The following is a 21615-nucleotide window of genomic DNA, read 5'->3' as shown; positions in this document are numbered from 1 at the left end:
TTTTTTGTGTATTTATTTAAATTTAGTTGATTTGAAATGACAGTATATAGCACAGTATTTGTCACGCAGTTCATTTTAAACGAGGACGTCTACATCTTAGCAAACCGAGCTGTTCTCAAAACTAAGATTTAACCAAAAAAAAAAAAACACACAACATTCCTGTTAAATAATGCTCACAATGATGTACAACAGATCCGTTTATTTCACCCACACACGACATTCAGTACTACAATATTTATACACAAAAATATATATGATTAGAACATAAATAAATCTGTACAGATTTGAGTTGTATAGGAGTGGCAGTGGTTATTTAGGTGCAACTTTAGAGGTACTTTTTGTTTCAATCAATGTATTTCTTAAATATACTTTTTTAATTTAAAACACACGAATAAAAAAAAAAACAAAAAAAAAAAACAGTTGCTGTGCTTAGGTAAACGTTTCAGCTTGAGAAATGTGACGTGTTTAAGCAACCGTTGCTGTTGCATGAGAGGAATAAAACACTTTAAGCCATGTTGTTATAGGAAAGTCTTCATGGACTATTTTCCTATAACAGCGTGCGTGTGTTATACATTTTAAAAAGGTCACATGTTTAAAACCAGGCTATAAAATCATGATCACGTTTTAAGGTTACAACCAAAAAAAACTATTCGTAGAAACGTAAGCTGACTTAGCAATCAGCAATATTGCTCCGTCTTTGGCACTAAACAGAAATAATTACTATACACATTGACATGGCACAAAGACCGAACGGCTAAACAAACCAGCATACAGAAGCTAGCAACGACCAAACGTTTAAAAATTAAAAATTAAAATGACATTTCTTAAATTTAAGAAATAAGAAACCCTGTTTAACAGCAGCAGACGATAACTGCAGTATGTTTTTAGTCTGAGTGAACAGAGGTCATTTCATTTGAATCAATTTAGTAATATGATCATTTACAAGGAACCGTTTCGATAAAAAATGGAAAAAAAAAAGTGTTCACCTCGATCATGTAATCAGTCCAGACGTGTTTGGTTTATTATTTTAATGCTAAATGGGTGGTGAAGTGCGACACCTTTTTATTTCTTTCCTAAAATTGTTTCTGTTAAAATGACAAAAGGCATTTACTGGCCTGAAGGCAATAAATAAATCTTTGTGACCTAAATATGTTTAGGCAAAAAGGTCAAAGTGCCACTTTATTTTCACTGAGGCTATGCGTTAGAGAGATCACGTCAACTTCTGGTTTTTTTCCCCCAGCTCTGTTTGTGCTTACATCTTGATCTTGGTGTAGAGCTGATTGATTTGTTCTTTGAAGTGGTTCCTCAGCTCTGTTCTCTTGGCCTTCAGGGTGGGTGTGAGGAGGCCGTTCTGCACGGAGAACATCTCAGGGGTCAGGGTGATGTCTCTCACCTGGACACACAAACACAGGTAAGAGTTAACACAGAAATGGTTTTGCAGTTCATCCAGGTTTTATTTTACAAACGCTACACAGCTAAAAAAAATGATGTGGATCCTTGAATATTTTGCAGCAACAACCATGAGAGTTAATATGGACTTGTTTCTCCTTTAACAGCGTCACTCAAAATTCACTGAGCATTTCATGTGCGCACTTCAGTGTGTAGTGACTGAAACGAGTATAGGTGGAATAAAAGACATGTAACACACATGTCCTCAAAACACTGATCAGTGCTTCTTTAGTTTTGCTTTGGAGTAAATGTGAAGTAAAGCAAGTCTCTTCCTGTGAAAGTCTTTTCCATAACACATGCCCATATAATATCTGCTTTATCAGCACAGCTCTGACGTATCGAGGTATGTTCTCCACAAGACCTCTAAAGGCGTGCTGTAGTATCTGGAACCGAGACGTTGGCTGCGGACCCCTTAAGTTGTGAGGTGGAGTTTACATGGATTCACTTAATTGTCCGGAACATCCCACAGCTGCCTGTTATGATGGAGATTTGGAGAATTTGGAGGCACCTTGAACTCTTTATGTTCCTTAAACGTACGGTGTGACAGGGAGCGTAATCCTGCTGTAAGAAGACGTCGCCATGAAGGGGTGTAGCATTGTGTAGGTAAGTGGTATGTGTCAAGGTAACATCCAGATGAATGTTTGGACCCGAGCAGAACATTACCCAAAACATCATGTTGACTCAGTTTCTCAGTTTATAGTGCATCCTGGTGTCACTCCCTCATGGTGCAGGTCTGTAGCTCACATGCAGCATTCTCTGGTGTTCTGACACCTTTCGATCTGAGCCGACTTCTCAGTAGTTTGTGTGACTGTAGCTTTTCTGTGGGCTCAGACCAGTCAGTCTAGCATACGGTCTGATCCCACAGAACAACAACTGTAGCACAAACTACTGAGAAAGTTGATGCTGGCTCTGAGAGAAAGGTGTCAGAACACCACACAAAGCACCACGGCTTGCAGCGTATGGAGATGTGTACAGTAGCTGCAGACCCTTCAGAGTTCCCATGCTGATCTTTATCCACCAACAAAAGTGTCTTACAATGTACATGTGCGTTACTTATCTGAAGAAGAGATTTCACCAGGATGCGTTAAGGGAAGAAAGTGAGCCAGCAGAGGCGGTTTGATGCTCTGGGTGATGTTCTGCTGGGAAACCTGGGGTCCTGGTGTTCATTGGGATGTTACATTGGCATGTACCACTTACCTAAAAAGCAAGATAATGCTCCCTGATACAATGCAAACATGGTTCAGGAGCAACGTAATAAAGAATTCAAGATGCTGGCTTGGTCCTTAGATCTCAATCTGATCAAGCATGTGTAGGATATGCTGAACAAACAAGTCTGAACCATGGAGGCCCCAGCTCCCACGGCATGCCTTCAGGGGTCTTGTGGAGTCCACACCCCAATGCCTCAGAGCTGTTTTGGTGGGAGAAGTATACACAGATCAACTATAAGACCATGGGCTTTTGTGTTTTGAGTTTTTTTTTTTCCATCCTCATGTTGTCTTAAGCGGTTTTAGATCTACATCCAGGTTCCTGTAAATCTGCTTTGAGATAACGTCCGTTGTTAAAAGCACTAAACGAATAAAACAGGAGTGAGTAGTTTTACAGCTTTTCACACACACTCTTTACTCTTAGGAGAAAGAAATTGGGGAAGTCAGTCTGTCACCAGAGATGACCACAACCATCAGCTGACCTGCTCAAAGGATTTCAGACCGCCTTCTTTCCCCAACCGCACCATGTCCTCAAGAATGGCATTTTTCACTTCCTGTTAAAATAAGCCACAAAAGAGGAAGTCTCACTTGTAAGTATACAAACCAGACAAACAGTAATATTCCACTGTAGAAAGTATAAAACGGTGCCAATGTAGATAAAGTTTGTCTTTAGATAAACTTATCAAAAGTAATTTTAATATAGAATGAACGAGATTATGGGGCGTGTGTGTGTGTGTGTGTGTGTGTGTGTGTGTCACCTTGCTCTTGCAGAGCTCAAGGTAGGAGCCCACAAGTCCTCTCTTCTTTGCCCATCCTGGGAGGATGTCAGGGTCTGGTACCACAATTCCGACTAAACACGCCTACACACACACACACCACAGTTAAATCTTGTATTAATATGTTTACTCACGTGCAGACACACACCCCTATATTTCACCAGCTTCATTATCATGTTTGTGTTTGTTGGACCTGTAGACTGTCTCCATGAACAAAGGTTTGAGCCACAGGGTCACTATGGATATAGATGTTCTCGATCTTCTCTGGAGCGACGTACTCGCCCTGCGCCAGCTTAAAGATGTGCTTCTTCCTGTCTATTATCTTCAGAGTGCCGTTCTGTGACATGAAGATACCATTAAAGATCCTGCAAATGTCACTAAATCTCTAGTCTCAACGTACAGGTTTAAAAAAAAAAAAAAAACAAGCTGTCTAAGACGAGGCAGACCAAAATAAACCAACATGTTGAATGTAGAATTTACCGGAAGCCATTTGCCGATATCACCAGTGTGCAGCCAGCCAGCACTATCGATGGCCTCTGCGGTCTTCTCTGAATCTTTCAGGTAACCCTGGAACACATTTGGTCCTTTCACACACACCTATATAGAAAAAAAAAATCAACATACATGAATACACACATTTTAGGTTTAGTAAATACACCATTTCTAGATTGGGCCATGAGGAGAAGGAGGAGTTAAACACAACCGTCACTCACCTCCCCCTCGCCATTGGCTGCATAGTAGCTCATCTCTGCCACGTCCACCAGTTTAATATAATTACAGGGTAAAGGAGGACCAACGTGACCTAAAAACACAGCAAGTGTGTCATACAGCAGTAGCGTGTGTGTGTGTGTGTGTGTTTGTGGTGGAGGTACAGTGTTACCTGCCGTCCAATCTCCCGGCAGAGACATGGAGCATCCTGCAGTACATTCTGTCTGTCCGTAACCTTCATAAAACTGTCGTACAGAGAACAGCATGCTTATATAAAATACACTTACTCATCACAGAATAGCTCCAAGTTAAACTTCAGGGAAATCAATCTGTCCAGTTTTAAGCAGCAAGTGATTGCTAATCAATCAGTTTCGCCTACTTTTACTCAGTACTTGTTCGTCATTTTATTTACTGATGGTGAGGAGAAAATCGTGATGCAACGAAGTAGGCGTAATATTTCACCTGGCAGCCGAGAGCAGCTCGCAGGAACGTCAGCACCGTGGGGGAAACCGGAGCGGCGCCGGTGATCATCAGTCTCACCTGTCCACCCAGACTCACCTACACATAACAATGGAGCGTACTGGTGTTTAACAATGAAATGCAATTTAATCAGTCAAAATATCTGAACACGGCAGTCCTCATTGGCACCGGATTCCAGAAGGTTCCATTGTAAGTGTATCGTGCCTCAGGCTGAATAAGCTGCGATTACCTGACCGGCTGTTAGCAGCAGAGTTAAATGGGAAACTTGTTTTCCGTAACTACATTTTTCCAGTTTGAACAGAAAACCTCGACGCCGTTCACTCTAAAGTTTGCCCTTTCAGAATGTCGTGTGTTACCTGGACTTTGTTAAAGATTAATTTGTCCCACATGCTGTCCTTCCTCACGACGCCGCTGCGCAGCTCGGACTCTTTCCTCCTGGTGGCGAAGTCGAGCAGCCATCGCTTCAGCGGAGTGTTCGCCTGCCCAAAGATCTGAACAGAACGTGTTGATCACTTTAAAGGTGTTTTTTTTTTTTTTTTTTTTAATGGTACTAAACTAATTTTCAGTTCTGCATTTGAAGAACTTCAGGCTTCATGGACTGACTTTATACTTTTAAGGAGGAAATAAACATCACGCCTTACAGTTTGCCGGCTAGCTATTTGTTAGCGAAAGGCATCCATGGTTTTATTCCTCCCTTTTAGCTCAAACAAGCGTCCTTCGACTTCCCAATTTCAAGGTAAGTGACGCACGTGGAGCGAATCACAAGCGAGTACATACACGACGACACACTTGTATCGGAACGTGCGTGTCGTCACCTTGTCAAACATGCGGTTGAGGAGTCGAGGTACGACAGGGAACACGGTGGGTTTAAGAGTCTTCAGATCGTCCATCAGCGTCCGAATGTCGCCCTGGAAATAACCGATCTTCGCTCCGTGCACCAGGATCACGCTCTATACACAAATCAACATTTTATTTAAAAGATAAATAAATAAAATCACATACAGAACTGTGTGTAAACATGCAAGCAAAAATATTCACGTTCATTTATCTATTATATTCTCTTCATCAGCGACGTGCTACATAACTTTAGACTGAGATCATGAAATATTACAGTAAGTGCGCTAAAAATGTCACCTCGGGCATACAGTGTTTTTTCTCTTTCTAATTTACTCACATGATGGATATTTCTCTCGTTTTAGTCACCATTAGATCAGTATTTTTAAACTTTTGTACCAAGATATTGTAACTTTTGCTAGGAACGCTAACTAATGAAACATTCTGGCATGCGATAAGATTAAAGTTTCTGGAACACACACGACTGTTTCACACACCGTGCCTTCTCATCATTCATATAAAAGTTGCTAACTGGCTAATCGCACCTCAGTCATTAGCTCGTCTACACTCAGGGTCCCAGTTAGACATTAAAACATTCTCCCAGTGCAGCAGTCGGAGTTTTATACGTACCTCTACCACCCTCTCGAACATGTGAGCGAGGGGAAGGTACGATATGTGGATGTCAGTGTGGTTGAGCATGCAGTGTATCTGTAAAACACACACACACACACATGCAGGTTAAACACACTGTACCTCCATCACTCTCTCAAACATGTGAGCAATAGGCAAGAAGGAGACGATAGTGTCGTGACGACTCATCATTATCTTTGCCTACTCGCACACACGCAAATCGGGAAGCAGGTAGACAATAAAACAGAAAAATGAGGAAAAAAAAAAAATAGTATAACATTTTTCACCGAATGGAATCAAACATCAACGAGCCAAATGTTTGTTGACTGATGTTTGCTTCTATAAGGGTTGTGAGGCTAATCTTAGCTAACAAGTAATACAAACTCTCAAGAGTTGTGAGAACAAAGAGTGGCTGGTGAGTGAAAAGTCTATTTGCAGCTTATATAAAACGAGAGTTTGTCTCGCAGACGCTCCACAACATTAAACATGACTACAAACATATAAATGATACATTCTTTAAAGGTGCGGTGCACGATGTTTGAAAAATGCTTCAGAAAACCGAGTCGGGCCGAGAAACAAAACAAACGTGTAGCCAATGAGCATAAAGGGGCGTGTCTTGTCAATATGCAGCAGAGAGAGTGTTCAGTGCGCATGTGTGACATTAGCGTAAAGTAGCGTGTTTGTTTTGGTGATTTCAAATGTTAACATTGGTTTTCAAACATCGTGCACCGCACCTTTAACTAATGAAATTGTAATCGTTGACATCACTAGAAGAAAAATAAACCTGTATAAAATTAGAGAGACAATTTCTTTTTTTTAAAAATTAAATTCAAATGTTCCAGTGTAATTACATGAACAGAATCATGTGTAGAGATAAATAATCTTATCATCTTACACATGTGTGTGTGTGTGTGGGAATGAGAAATGTTAGATTGTCTGAGTGTTATAAACCCAGCAAGACGACGTGTAAAAACGCCGACACGTTACTGTTTTATTCACTGGGATGGAAATGTTAAAATATGCTAATGAATTCCCAGTGGCTTTAAAACCGTGTGTGCTGATGTAAAGTCTGAGTCAGAAAGCACTCAGCTGTACCTGTGTGATGCGGATGAAGGCAGCGCAGTTAGAGATGACGTTGCCGTGTGTGAGCATCACGCCTTTCGGATTCCCTGAAAAGGAAGAAAAAAAAAAACGCAGGAGAGTTTAAGACAACAGTCGTAGTCTGTGATGATAAAATATATACACACTCTCTCACACACCTGTTGTTCCACTGGTGAAGCAGATCAGAGCGAGGTCTTCAGGTGTAGGAGGCTACAGTAGATCAGATAAGAAAAATAAATCAAACACATCCCTTTACTCCTGAACAAGTTATTCATCTGGAGTCATTACGTTCTGTTTGAAATCGAAGAATAAAATCCTTAATCTGCTTACCGCCGGGCGCCTGTGGTAGGCTTTACCGATAACCTGCAAGAAACACGCTCAGTTCAGCTGCTTGTGCGTGTGTGTGTAAGCAAACTAGGTAACATCTGTGTCAGGGTGTGTAACATCTTAGTGTGGCTGTATTAATGAGTGTATAAAGGAATGTGTGTGTGCGTGTGTGTGTTTTAACCTCCAGTTCTCTCAGGTTGATAATCTGGATGCCCTCCTTTTCTCCTCGTTCAGTGAGCTCACCGTCCTTCTCCTCCATCAGTATGATGGTCCTGACGGTGTGCTCTCTACCCGACACGCAGTCCAGCACAGTGCGCACCTTCTGCACCACGTCACAGATCACAGTCGAGATCTCAGCTAGAGAGAGAGAGAGAGAGAGAGAGACTATGAGAAATGCAGACAGACACCAATCTAATCATGTGACATGTCTGTTCATTAGAAACCTATTCTATTAATTAGGCGTATAAAAATATGCTTGTGTTTAGCTTTCAAATGACACCAGCCTGGTGCTGTCGTGGCCATTTGTGTGTGTGTGTGTGTGTGTGTGTGTGTGTGGGGGTTCTTACCTTTGTCTATGATGTAACTGATGGCCTCGGTGCCCAGCGTATCATACAGTGGAACGGCCACCAGTGAGTAGGTGTAGCAGGCCAGCTCTGATATAGTCCACTGTAACCACAGAGAACATCGTCAGAAGCATTTAGATCTTTGAGCCGACCGATAGTTTGGTGAGCAAAACTATTGGAACACATTCTCACATAAATAACACAATGATTAGCGATAACTGCATCAAGCTGGTGGCCCAGTGACATCATCAACTGTTGCATTCTTCTTTTGTGAATCACGATACTGTTAGTACGGGCTCAATAAAACGTAAGTGGAAGATTGGAGCCTTTATACACGTGTGAGCAAATAAACACATGCCAGTGTGTACCTACCTCGGGTCTGTTCTGGGAGAAGATCCCGATGTATTTGTCTCCTGCTTTACTGTGACCTCTGTGGAGCAACGCTGAACCGATCATCTCCGCCCTCTCCGCAACCTACACATAAACACGCTGTGTTCTAAACAACACCATCACGAATAGCAGTTTATTATAGAGATGTGTTGTGTGTGTGTGTGTGTGCACGTGTGTGTGTGTGTGTTTAAGAGAGTGATATGGCACAAGATCATTTGAACAATACAGAAATATATTCTGCTAGAATCAATGCAACGGTTATATTGGTGTAGAAGGACTCAAATTACTTAAAGGTGGGGTCTCTGATATTTGAGAAATGCTTTAGAAAACTGCGTTTGGCCACCAAACAAAACAAAAATCTAAACAAACGTGTAGCCAATGAGCAGAAAGGGGCGGGTCTTGTCAATATGGGCGGAGAGAGTGTTCAGTGTGCATGTGTACATATTCACAGATTGGAGTTTCCCGAGTCAATAACTCCTGAGCTAAACACTGTTACTACACAAAACACGGTTGTAGCTGCGTCTCTACATTACTACGATAGAAAAGAGGTGTTATTTGTGTAGTAACAGCGTTTAGCTCAGGAGTTATTGACTCAGGAAACTCCAATCTGTGAATATGTGACCAACTTCCTGCTCCTTCAGTTCTCTCCAGCGCTGGAAAGCTGATCCTATATTAACACGTCCTACTTCTTACCTTATCGTAAGTCTTTCTTCACTTTCTTTCTTTGTTTTTATCCTCCATGTCAATGTTAAAACCGCTTTCTGCTAATGTCACACATGCGCACTGAACACTTGCTCCGCCCATATCGACAAGACACGCCCCTTTCTGCTCATTGGCTACACGTTTGTTTTGATTTTTGTTTAGTTTGTCGTCCCGACTCGGTTTTCTGAAGCATTTCTCAAACGACGGAGACCCCACCTTTAAGTTAATTACGTTTATTTATGAGGGGGAAGATGGAAGCAGTTGTTTAGGGAAGTGAATTGGTTTTGGATTTGTAGTTATAACACTTAGTTATCGTGCCTTCAGCTGTGGTAACTGTGAATGTTGGACTGTAACTATAATCTAACTGGTTACAGAAGGACAGGAAATGAGGCCTGACTGGTAAAACTGGTGTGTAGAATGGAAACCGTTGTCCATTTGGTCACAGTGGTGGTGGGAATGAAAAATATTACACACAAATTCTGGGGCTGTTAATTCAGGATTCACCGATGACATCTTACCTCTTTATAAGAGAGCCATTCGTACGGCTTCTTAGGTTTCCTCGACCCCAAACAAGGACCGTTATCTAAGCAGGACGAACAGAAATAACGCTTAACATCCGATTCATAAAACTGTCTGCTTTGTAACCAAGGTATTTAAAAATAGTGGTGTTTGTTTAGGCCACTTACTGGAGACTCTGATCCCACGCAGAAACACCTCGTACATGGTCCGTGCATCATCGTAGAAATGGGTCATCAACGTTTCGCTGTCCAATAGGATGGAACGCCGGGCGTATTCTCCACCCTGGGAAACATCCCGAACGTCAGCGTGCTGCTAAAATGTGTCTGACACCTGAAGTTTGTGATTAAACCCCGCTCTCGACCACATTCCCTCAGAACCTTGAGCATCTTCAGACAAACACCGAAGACCCGTTTCTGCGCTGATCCCTTTGTAACCGGGATTTATATTAAATGTTCTTCCTAAACGTTTCATCATTTTTAATAGCAATATAGAAAAGGACAGAGACGAAGAACAACAAAGAGAGGAAGGGAGGGAGTAATAAAGAGAGACTGAGATAAAGGCAGAAAGACGACGGCCTGAGGCTTTCTCCTATTCTTGTAAATTCAGACTGGTGGTTGCCAAGGCTGTCGCTATGGCAACCGGCAGGCCGAGCGCATCTCCTTCTCTTTCTGTGATCGTAAGGCATCGGTGTTCTGGTCTTCGTAGCAAATTAAAAGAAGTAGAAAGAGATTTTGGAACATGTTTTTTTTTTTTTTTTTTTTTTTTAAATCGGTCTCTCAAACAATTAATGACGCCATGAAATCTAGGATGGACTGCAGAAAAAAAAAAAGAGGATAAAATCATTGTTAAACGTGTAAGATCTGTACCTCCACCTCCACAGACTGCATGGTGAGGTCGCAGGCTGGCTTCAGGGCTCGTGGTCTGGTGGCGTACCAGTAAGTGGTGATGGCAGCGAAGGCGCCCATGCCCATCAGCGTGTTGGTGGGCAAACTCCGCACGTATTGCCTGAAGTCGCCCAATTCAGGCACACGGAACTGCCAAATCAGATCCTGGACCTGCATGGCTTGGTGACTTGGGCACCGAGAAGCTCCTCAGTCAAAACCACACACAAATCTGTACAAGGAGAACAAATAGAAGGAGACAGGAAGCTCAAATGAATGCATCAACACTAACTTCACAACTGTAGAGCTACAGAGGTGTGACCTCTGCCTGTAAAGTACCCATTATAGTGAGATGTGCATGATGTCTGTACCAGTCGATCCCAGTATAGGGGTGTGTTCTTTATCCTGACATTAACACAACCCTCGCTCACCTGACAAGCCAGCAAACGAAACAGGCTGAAGGTTTACACCAAATATTTTTGTATATACAAATTAACCACAAACCTGCCGCCACACACACAGACCCACACACACACACACTTCAACTTTCTCTGGTGACCCTGTCCTTCACTGCTGAAAATAGTCCCCACACACCTGCAGACTTGTGACTCAGCTGAATATAGCAGCAGGATCATGTCACACATCTACATACATAACACACCTGTAATATAATTTACATACAACACAGACACACCTCTGTCCCAGAGACACACCTACCTGTCCCCTGTCTTTCAATCCCCAAAGTCTCTCCTATTCATGTCACTCAGACACACACTGCCATGTCCCTCAACGTCACGCCCACTAGTCTGCACACGGAGATCTATAAATATACAGCGCTCCAACACAGCCAATAGCTGATAACTCTAAACACACACCCACATACACACACAACCACACACACAGTGAGTCTCTGTACTTACAAGCGGTAAATCACACGATTAAGAGACAGACAGATAGTGACACACAACGAAGCGCGTGTCTTTTAGGGAAGAGGCTGCGGTTTAAAACACAACCTGCTGTCTTCCTTGCTGACTCTTGGTTTGAGCTAGATGTTTGAACAGAGTAATATAAACCCTGAACAAGTGTGTGTGTGTGTGTGTGTGTAAGAGAGAGAGAGAGATTTAGTAGAGCAGAGTGATCCTGGCATTCATCAAGCAGGTTCTTTTATAACACTTCCCCATTTCTCACACACACACACACACACACACACACACACACACAAAAACAAGTGACCCACATTAAAGCACGAGTGTGTTTATATAAATACCAGCCGAGCAGCTTGGAGCTGATAGTCGTGTGGCTCGAGGCAGCCAGAATGGAGTGTGTGATGTTGACCTGCTGCTCATCGTGCAATACCACACACACACACACACACACACACACAAACTCTCCATGTGCCGGAAACCAAGTTAGCAACCCGCAACATGTGACTTTTGTGTGCATCATGTGTGTGTGTGTGTGTGTGTGTGTGTGTGTGTATACAAAAGCCATGACATGTTTGATTAGCGACCAAGAGCTACATATAATTTAAGACTGATTTTAATGGTTGTCTTTTCTCATCAAATAACCATCACATCTGAGAGAAACTTGGACGACGGTTAGGTCTCGATTTCAGTCCCTCAGGCTTCACGCAGTCTGTAAACCGTCATCAGCTATCAAGCTAATAACAAGCCACAATAATTCCACATAAAAGAATTCATTTCCAAGCAGCGACAGGAAGCAGCAGTATGGTTTCGCATCCCTCGGTTATGTACTTCTTTAAAACGTACACGTCTAAAGCCGTGTGTGTGTGTGTGTGTGTGTGTGTGTGTGTGTGAGAGAGAGAGAGATAGAGAAAGTGAGAGAGATGTAAAATCAAGGGCTGTTAAACTGAGGAAGTAAAACAAGCCTTAAAAAAAACCCTCCAGTCTGATCACGAAAGTTGTTAAAAACCCTTACAAGCGGCTTACTGTAAACACACACACACACACACACACACACACACACACTAGTTAGTGTGACATGTAAATTCTTCTGCAAGACTTAACAAGATCGTAACCTCGCTGCTGTAAAACTCTCTAATCTGCCGCTGATCCTCTTATTAACGCACTTTACATAAGAGCAAACTATTTAGCCTTTAGCTACGAGCACAAACGGCTAACCGGCGTCCCTCAAGTTCAAACAGGAAACAATTTTCTTTTCGCACCTAATTTTATTTGCGACTTTCTTTTCCACAGAGACGGAGTTCAGTATTTAGCCATTTAGTTTTAAACAAGCCCTTGATTCAGCGCTAACAGCTTACCTCGCTATAGCTAATACTTCATTGTATAAACTACTTATGCAGCTAGTTATATATTAAAGTTTTGCTACAAACTTTAGTTGCTAGTTAAGTTTGTTTAATCTGATGCAAGCCTTCAAAATAGCCTTCAAAAGCTTATTGCAAAATAATATAAATAAATGTTTCATTGAAATTGTAGCCAAACGATGTCGCATGGGTAAACGATCACGGTTAAAAAGACTTTATCTGTAACTGTATAAATCGCACAATGCATCCAATCGCAGCAAAGCGTTCGTCTCGATCAGCTCCGATTGGTCAGGAGGAACACAGAGACTTGTTCAAGTGACGACACAATAGACACGTTACAGGTGAAGGAGAGGAACGAGAAAAGACAATGACATCTGGAACATGTTCTGAGATGACTGTCCGAGTGTGTGTGTGTGTGTGTGTGTGTGTGTGTGTGTGGGGCAGCCTGCTACGTTCATAAAGCCAGGTATTTAGTCAGCAAACATCTAACGAAGTATTAACGTGAACAGACAATACCATGGATACATCGGTGACTAAAACAACAGATATAAAGCTAAACGTAATAAGTTGTGAGTAACAAAGTTAAAATGAGGGAACTGTTGACCAGAATACAGTAAAATGGCTATAAATGGATTAAAATGTTCAACAAATCGATAACTCTGTGCTACAAAGAACAGGAAAATGGATCGGAAGAATAAATCTGGGCTGAAATGAGTGAAATGGGTTGAATTTGATGAATTAAAAAAGATCTGCAAAATAGATAAAGACCAGTTAAAAGTAAAATAACTAAACAATAACAAATGTTTGCGTTTCTGTGGATTAAACACTAATGTAATAAAGCTACGATCTGAAAGGTGGTGTCGTGTAAACAGGTCACTGTAACAGGAGACGGAGCAGGAAAGTACATACAAAGGAATGTGTTCATACACACACACACAAGAGGAAATGGAGACACACTGTTAATATCTACAGAGAGTGTCACCATTCTCTCTCTCTCTCTCTCTCTCTCTCTCACTTTTACCTCCACCCCAAAACTCTGTGTTCAGTTAGCGCATGAGGAAAACATCCACCCGCCTACTTGTCTCTGTTTCTTCCTCTGTACCTCGGGGGTTGAGTTCCTTTCGCAAACAGCTGGCCTTCGGTTCCTTTCGCAAACAGCTAGTCTCCTTCATTATCTGACCAGCACAATCGTGAAGGCAGAACGATCTTCTTCACCTCCTATATGTTAAATCTGGATGTTATTTTTGATGAACTAAAACGTTTATATATTTCACACTTGCTGTGTTTAATCTAGTGGAACATCATACGAAGCAGAAATTGTTCATTGTTCTATTAATTACGTGTCTAACGCAGCTGGACTGTTGCAGAACCGATCCCAAGAGCTTCAGTGGTTACACGTCTCCATCATATACGTTATAACGCTCCTCTTTAGTGTCGAACATCACCAGCCGTGTGCTGCAGCGGTCTACGGTGTTAGAAAAGGAGGTTGTAGAAGTCGGGCGTTTTAGCCGACTCTGGAGCTCTATTTCTTGTTCAAATGACCACCGAGATGCTGCTACGGAGCTCGATATGTTCTAATTGATCATTTTCCACAGATTATATTATACAGCACACAGCATTTTGTTTACAACATAAAACTTGTTCACGGCATTTTTTCTTTATTTAGTTTTACACTGAAAAGAACAGACGTGGTTTTGCGCCGTGTATAATTCTGTGTTTAAGCTGAAATAAAAAGAAATAAAACAAACAAACAAACAAATAAATAAATAACTAAAAAGGGTAAAAAGATGACCAGGTAAAACTGGGATATAAATCTGTGTATAAATTCTAAATGGATTAGAATAAAAAGTTCAAAGTAAATGGATATTAGTAAAAATAGATTAAATCTGACTGCATTAAATGTGGTGAGGCTCCGTCATTCCCGATAATGACGGATGTCTAGACGGACGTCTGGTTCTTGCCAGGACTTGAAGTAAAGAGAGATGCAGTCTGGGCTGACAGGAAAAAAAGTGGGAGGGCAAAACCTTAACCAGCTTCTCTGCCCAAATACCAGACATTCCTGTGTGCATCTGGCAGAGCAGATGGAACACGTCCATGAGCTCATAAAACACACAAGTGCACACAATTGTCCGGTAGAACAGCAAAACCTCACACTGCAGATCAGGACCGAACGCAGAGCCGCGTATTAACGCTTAACTGAATTAAAGTTCAAATAGAATAGATGATCTGGACTGTGTGACAGCTGCAGACAGATGTGGCGTAATCTGATTAACGACGCCGTCTGTCACCAGAGACGTGTTGCTCAGTCCGGCATCAGGAGCTTAATCTGATATCTTAGAAAATCTAATAAATCTCTAAGCAAAAACTTGACTTTAAAATGATGTATACGGAGATATATTTGGGACCTGTGTTTATTACACTAACTAATGTTACTTCAAGAACAGCAGAAACAATAAAATAAATGATTCTGGTCCTCCATAACGTTACAAGAACACGTGGTACGACGTCAGAACGGTAAGACGTTGTTGAGACTCTTTTCTTTAATGTAATAGTTACTCTGCTGCGTCTCTGCTGTGCCTTCGTCCCGTTTCTCAGGTAAAGTAACATCACCATCGCAGGATCCTGATATTCGTTCAGAACGTCTGTAACGGCGTCTCGATCGTAACCACACACGAAACTACTATAAGCTGCGTTTCGTCCACTCCCTTTGTCCCAAACCTCAAACCACTTAGACAAAACTGCAGACGTTCCCGGAAGGATCTGCAGAACATTTCCCACAGAGTTCAGCTCTTATAATCTGCTTCTTGCAGCTTCAGAGGCAGACGTCAACCTCGGCGATGACTCATCTTCTGTGTAAGAGCACTTTTGTTCGAGGTTACACAGCAGTGTGTGTGTGTGTGTTCTGTGTGATCTCAGTCTCAGCATATACGACCCTTTATACATCTGAGCAGTCTTACGGTCCCAAATCATTGAGTCAATAAGGCACAGCGACGACAGAAACCGAACACAATTCTCTGAAATATAAACATGTTCCTAAGACACCACCCTGTAGGACTTCGTCTCTAATCGCTGCTTGTGACCAGCTGATCTCCTCCATCTCCTCCTGCTAGCTAGCGCTTTCTTCTGAATGTGTTTTACTGTCCTGTGACCTGGAGGAAGCACGTGTTAGCCTTCAGTAGTTATCAGTTACCAGAAACGTGAGTACTAGACGATTACACGTGTCCTCACGTGAACCTGCGTGTAAGAACGATGGCGAGCCGGATTTTCTGCTCTGATTGAGCGTGATAAATTTTACACTCAACAGTTAGCGAGTGGTTTTTACATCCGCATCGCATTACGTAATCTGACTTTTCCACCCGGTCCAAATCTGGGCTGCAGCTGCTGTCGTGGCTTTTTCCATGTCATGAAGTGGAGGATGATTAGAGCCAACAACCCGTCTGATTACTGCACTTTAACATGCTTTGTTTTCCCCAAAACAATAGCTGTGTTTCCAAACAATGCTAAAGGTCACACAAACCCAGAGGACCAAAGGGGTCAAAGTGCATTGCTCCGGCACCTCAATAAATTCTATTCCCCACTGCCCTGGTTGCATAATACCCCCAGTTACCCCTTTTTTCTGTTCAAGCCCATTCAGCTCACTTTTAACTGGTTGACTTGCTTTCCTTTAACACACCAGTGTCTCCTCCTTCATACCTGTAGTTTTACCTGAGAAGCTGCACGTACACCTTCTGATAAAGACACACCTGATAAAGATACTGAGGATTCAGGACCATAGCACAGGAAGTGTAACAGCCCCGAGTGCAGGAAGCGTAACAGCCCCAGCCCAGAGTGCAGGAAGCGTAACAGCCCCAGCCCCTAGTGCAGGAAGCGTAACAGCCCCAGCCCAGAGTGCAGGAAGCGTAACAGCCCCAGCCCAGAGTGCAGGAAGCGTAACAGCCCCAGCCCAGAGTGCAGGAAGCGTAACAGCCCCAGCCCCTAGTGCAGGAAGCGTAACAGCCCCAGCCCAGAGTGCAGGAAGCGTAACAGCCCCAGCCCAGAGTGCAGGAAGCGTAACAGCCCCAGCCCCTAGTGCAGGAAGCGTAACAGCCCCAGCCCCTAGTGCAGGAAGCGTAACAGCCCCAGCCCCTAGTGCAGGAAGCGTAACAGCCCCAGCCCAGAGTGCAGGAAGCGTAACAGCCCCAGCCCCGAGTGCAGGAAGCGTAACAGCCCCAGCCCCAAGTGCAGGAAGCGTAACAGCCCCAGCCCAGAGTGCAGGAAGCGTAACAGCCCCAGCCCCGAGTGCAGGAAGCGTAACAGCCCCAGCCCAGAGTGCAGGAAGCGTAACAGCCCCAGCCCAGAGTGCAGGAAGCGTAACAGCCCCAGCACAGAGTGCAGGAAGCGTAACAGCCCCAGCCCAGAGTGCAGGAAGCGTAACAGCCCCAGCCCAGAGTGCAGGAAGCGTAACAGCCCCAGCCCAGAGTGCAGGAAGCGTAACAGCCCCAGCCCCTAGTGCAGGAAGCATAACAGCCCCAGCCCAGAGTGCAGGAAGCGTAACAGCCCCAGCCCCGAGTGCAGGAAGCGTAACAGCCCCAGCCCCGAGTGCAGGAAGCGTAACAGCCCCAGCCCAGAGTGCAGGAAGCGTAACAGCCCCAGCCCAGAGTGCAGGAAGCGTAACAGCCCCAGCCCAGAGTGCAGGAAGCGTAACAGCCCCAGCCCAGAGTGCAGGAAGCGTAACAGCCCCAGCACAGAGTGCAGGAAGCGTAACAGCCCCAGCCCAGAGTGCAGGAAGCGTAACAGCCCCAGCCCAGAGTGCAGGAAGCGTAACAGCCCCAGCCCAGAGTGCAGGAAGGGTAACAGCCCCAGCCCAGAGTGCAGGAAGCGTAACAGCCCCAGCCCAGAGTGCAGGAAGCGTAACAGCCCCAGCCCCTAGTGCAGGAAGCATAACAGCCCCAGCCCAGAGTGCAGGAAGCGTAACAGCCCCAGCCCCGAGTGCAGGAAGCGTAACAGCCCCAGCCCCGAGTGCAGGAAGCGTAACAGCCCCAGCCCAGAGTGCAGGAAGCGTAACAGCCCCAGCCCAGAGTGCAGGAAGCGTAACAGCCCCAGCCCAGAGTGCAGGAAGCGTAACAGCCCCAGCCCAGAGTGCAGGAAGCGTAACAGCCCCAGCACAGAGTGCAGGAAGCGTAACAGCCCCAGCCCAGAGTGCAGGAAGCGTAACAGCCCCAGCCCAGAGTGCAGGAAGCGTAACAGCCCCAGCCCAGAGTGCAGGAAGGGTAACGGCACCAGAACAGGCAGTGTAACAGTCAGGTGCCTTGCTGTATTTAAACTCTATAAGTGTTGAATGCTGAAATGCTCTTTCATGAAAATTCAAGTAAAATCTACAAATATGACAGAAGAACAGAAAACAGAAGGAAAAACGTCCAAAACGTAAATAACAGTAAACACGTGCAACTGTAACGTGATGATTTCATATTAAAGCTTTCGTCACAAATATAAAACATATTCTTTAATGCGACATGTTTATCACCAGCCTCCTTGTGACTAAAATGCTAAAATATAACATTAAAAGCCAAACGAACCTGAAGCGTGTGAGTTTCACGTGAACATCCACCGACAGCGTGTTGTTCATTCCCCTGCAACGCCTATTCATACACAAGTCCCGCCTCCTCCGCTCTGATTGGCTAGTATGCTAATTCATACTCAAGAGCGGCGTGCTGATTGGATTTCCCTCTTACTTGCGTTCTAATCCGTTAGAACTGACCAGCTGAAATGATCACTTACTGATTCGACTCTTTTAAACTACAGGAGCTAGCTACAAGTGAATCGAATTGGGAGGGAATCGATTCTTTTGATTCATCACTCAATGAAGACATAAAAAAAGAACATTTTATATTTAATACAACCTTTTTATGGCTATTAAATTATTGACGGATCAAGTTTAATTTTGTCCAATTATGATTTGTCAAAGATTTGGACAAAAGTAGAATATAAAACATTAAATAACTATTTAATAGTGCAGGATAAAAATTAATAATAGAATAAGTTTATGGCGTGTTTTTAACACCTATAAATAGGACCTAAATGACTACTTTTAGATAATAATCCTACATAAATTTTATTTTTTAATATGTTTATTTTATGATTTTAAAATGGATGATTTGAAACACGTGGTTTAAACGGTTTACTGCCGCCCTCTAGTGGATAAACACAGCGTTTACAGCCGCCAAGTCAAACCTTGTTTCATTTATTTTTACAGAATTTAGCAGACACTCTTATCCAGAGTGACTTACATTTTCTTATTTCAGTTTATACACCTGAGCAATTGAGGGTTAAGGGCCTTGCTCAGGGGCCCTGCAGTGGCAACTTGCTGGACCTGGGATTCAAACCAGTGACCTTCCGATCAGTAGTCGAACACCTTAACCACTAAGCTACCACATCCCACATTTCAAAATAATAAAGCAAAAATGTTAAACAAACAAATATTTTCCACTAAAACAGTATTAGTTCTGAATTAAAAAAAGTTGAATAGCTTTAGCATTTATGGTCATCTCATTATGGTCATCTCAAAACTGCAGTACGTGGAAACTGTCTCTGAAATGATAGAGAGAGAGAGAGAGAGAGAGAGATAGATAGATAGATAGATAGATAGATAGATAGATAGATAGATAGATAGATAGATAGATAGATAGATACTTTCCACTTGGGGGTTCGATTCCCGCCTCCACCTTGTGTGTGTGGAGTTTGCATATTCTCCCCGTGCCTCGGGGGTTTCCTCCGGGTACTCCGGTTTCCTCCACCGGTCCAAAGACATGCATGGTAGGTTGATTGCCATCTCTGGAAAATTGTCCGTAGTGTGTGATTGTGTGAGTGAATGAGAGAGTGTGTGTGTGTGTGCCCTGTGATGGATTGGCACTCCGTCCAGGGTGTATCCTGCCTTGATGCCCGATGACGCCTGAGATAGGCACAGGCTCCCCGTGACCTGAGGTAGTTCGGATAAGCGGTAGAAGATGAATGAGTGAGTGAGTGAAAAGTAAATACAGATTAAAACAGTTTGTGTTACAGTTTCCACCCTGCCATAGGGATGTTGTACAGTTCCTCAGAGTTCCTCAGTCTACTAGTATAGCCTAACAGAGACATCAGTCTACCGCTGAACACACTCCTCTGTCTGGTGAATATGTTGGTCAAAGGGTGATGTGTGTCGTCCAGGATGGAGACCAGTCTCTCAAGGGTCCCTCTCTCCCTCACTACTGTCACCAGTGAGTCCAGTGCTGTTACAACCACAAAGCCTGCTTTCCTCATCAGTCTAAGTGTCTAAAATCCTTTATAAATCCTTAATATACTTTTTACTTGATGGGGGCTTTAGGTCAATAAATAAGATTTAGAGTATACACACACACACACACACACACACACACACACACACACACACACACACACACACACACAAACTAAGAAGCTACAAGAAGTGTTTGATGGACAATGAATATGTTTTAATGTTAGTTTCTGTGTACATACATTTTGGTGCTTCAGTGAGAATTAGTGATGATTGCATGCATATACATGAGATAAAAGGCTGTTATGGGCACAATGTATCACTCTTTGTGTGCACTAATGTGAGACGGACTCACAGTTCTTGGGCCCCGAGGTCACCACGGGTCACTGTGTTTCACATGAAGGCCTGCTGTGCATAATCCCCAAAACCTACATTGGGACCGATATATTTTGATCAAATAAGCCTATTCTACATGTCAAAGGATCGTTGAGCCCTCACCTGATCCGGGCCTTAGACATTGCCTCATGTTTCCAGACAAACCATCAGCCGTTTTCCCATCTAAAGATTCATGCGTACAGAGAGTATAAAATATTATACAAAATGTTTATTATTATTATTATTATTATTATTATTATTATTATTATTAATTACTTAAGGTCACAATCATATAGTCACAGTTCCTAAAGGTGATTTCTAACTTTATTTGTAATATATATTTACTGTATATTGCTATTTAATGTATATAGGTGACTACTGGCCACTGCTGCATGTAATGCTGTTTATTTACATATATACTAAGGTATAAATAAATATATAAAGATATCAAAAAGCCCAAAATACTCCTATAAATAAATTGTAAATCCATATAAATGAGTTTTATGCTGTTAAAATATTTACAACTAAGAAGTTTTGATCGAGTTTTCAAGGTGCTAATATTGTCATCGTCCACACGGGGGCGCGCTAACATTAAAAACTAGCTTTACATGTTAAACTGCACAAAAATATCAGCAATAATAAAATTATTAAAGGGTAACAAGTAAAGCAGCGCTGACCAACCAGCAAGCTAGTAATGATATAAACATAATCTAAAGAATATATTAATGATTTAAGCATTAAAATGGCAATAAAATAGTACAATTCCGCTACATGCTACAAGCTAACTCACTGTTCAGAATTCGAATTCTGTTATAGCGCGTTCTGATTGGTGCTTGAAAAACACCATGGAAACGGATCATTCCACTGAGGAAAATAAAGAAAATAAAAATATTTAATTATATATGAATATTGGATTGTTACTAACATATATTACAGCTTTAAGTTATTGTTAATATTAAAATAGTGAATGAAATAATTTAAGGTTATAATTTATAAATAGACTAAAAAAAGTTCTTCTATAGTGCAGTGATGACATTCTGACACAAACAAACTGTAAATGATGAAACTGTTATTAATAATAATAACAATAATAACAACAACAACAATAATAATAATATAATAACAATAATAATGATAACAGC

At 42.6% G+C, this 21615-nt stretch overlaps 1 protein-coding gene across 1 annotated transcript; it reads right to left on the bottom strand.

The window, feature by feature from the left end:
• Positions 1-179: 179 nt before the first annotated feature.
• Positions 180-18476, bottom strand: acsl1a (acyl-CoA synthetase long chain family member 1a). Its single transcript, XM_060864637.1, has 21 exons — positions 18405-18476; positions 10551-10797; positions 9852-9966; positions 9684-9748; positions 8446-8547; positions 8077-8176; positions 7692-7867; positions 7514-7546; positions 7342-7393; positions 7178-7251; positions 6083-6160; positions 5434-5568; positions 4975-5109; positions 4601-4696; positions 4311-4383; positions 4144-4232; positions 3911-4027; positions 3624-3767; positions 3413-3514; positions 3137-3208; positions 180-1393 (listed from the first exon to the last, which is right to left on the bottom strand). Exons 2-21 carry the CDS (start codon positions 10743-10745, stop codon positions 1253-1255), a joined length of 2094 nt encoding a protein of 697 aa, XP_060720620.1. The 5' UTR covers positions 10746-10797; positions 18405-18476; the 3' UTR covers positions 180-1252.
• Between the last annotated feature and the right edge of the window lie 3139 nt (positions 18477-21615).

Source organism: Tachysurus vachellii, chromosome 2 (genome assembly GCF_030014155.1).
Source record: "Tachysurus vachellii isolate PV-2020 chromosome 2, HZAU_Pvac_v1, whole genome shotgun sequence".
In the NCBI taxonomy this organism is placed as follows: Eukaryota; Metazoa; Chordata; class Actinopteri; order Siluriformes; family Bagridae; genus Tachysurus; species Tachysurus vachellii.
Note: the sequence above shows the minus strand (reverse complement) of the source record. Positions and strands in the feature narration are given on the sequence as shown.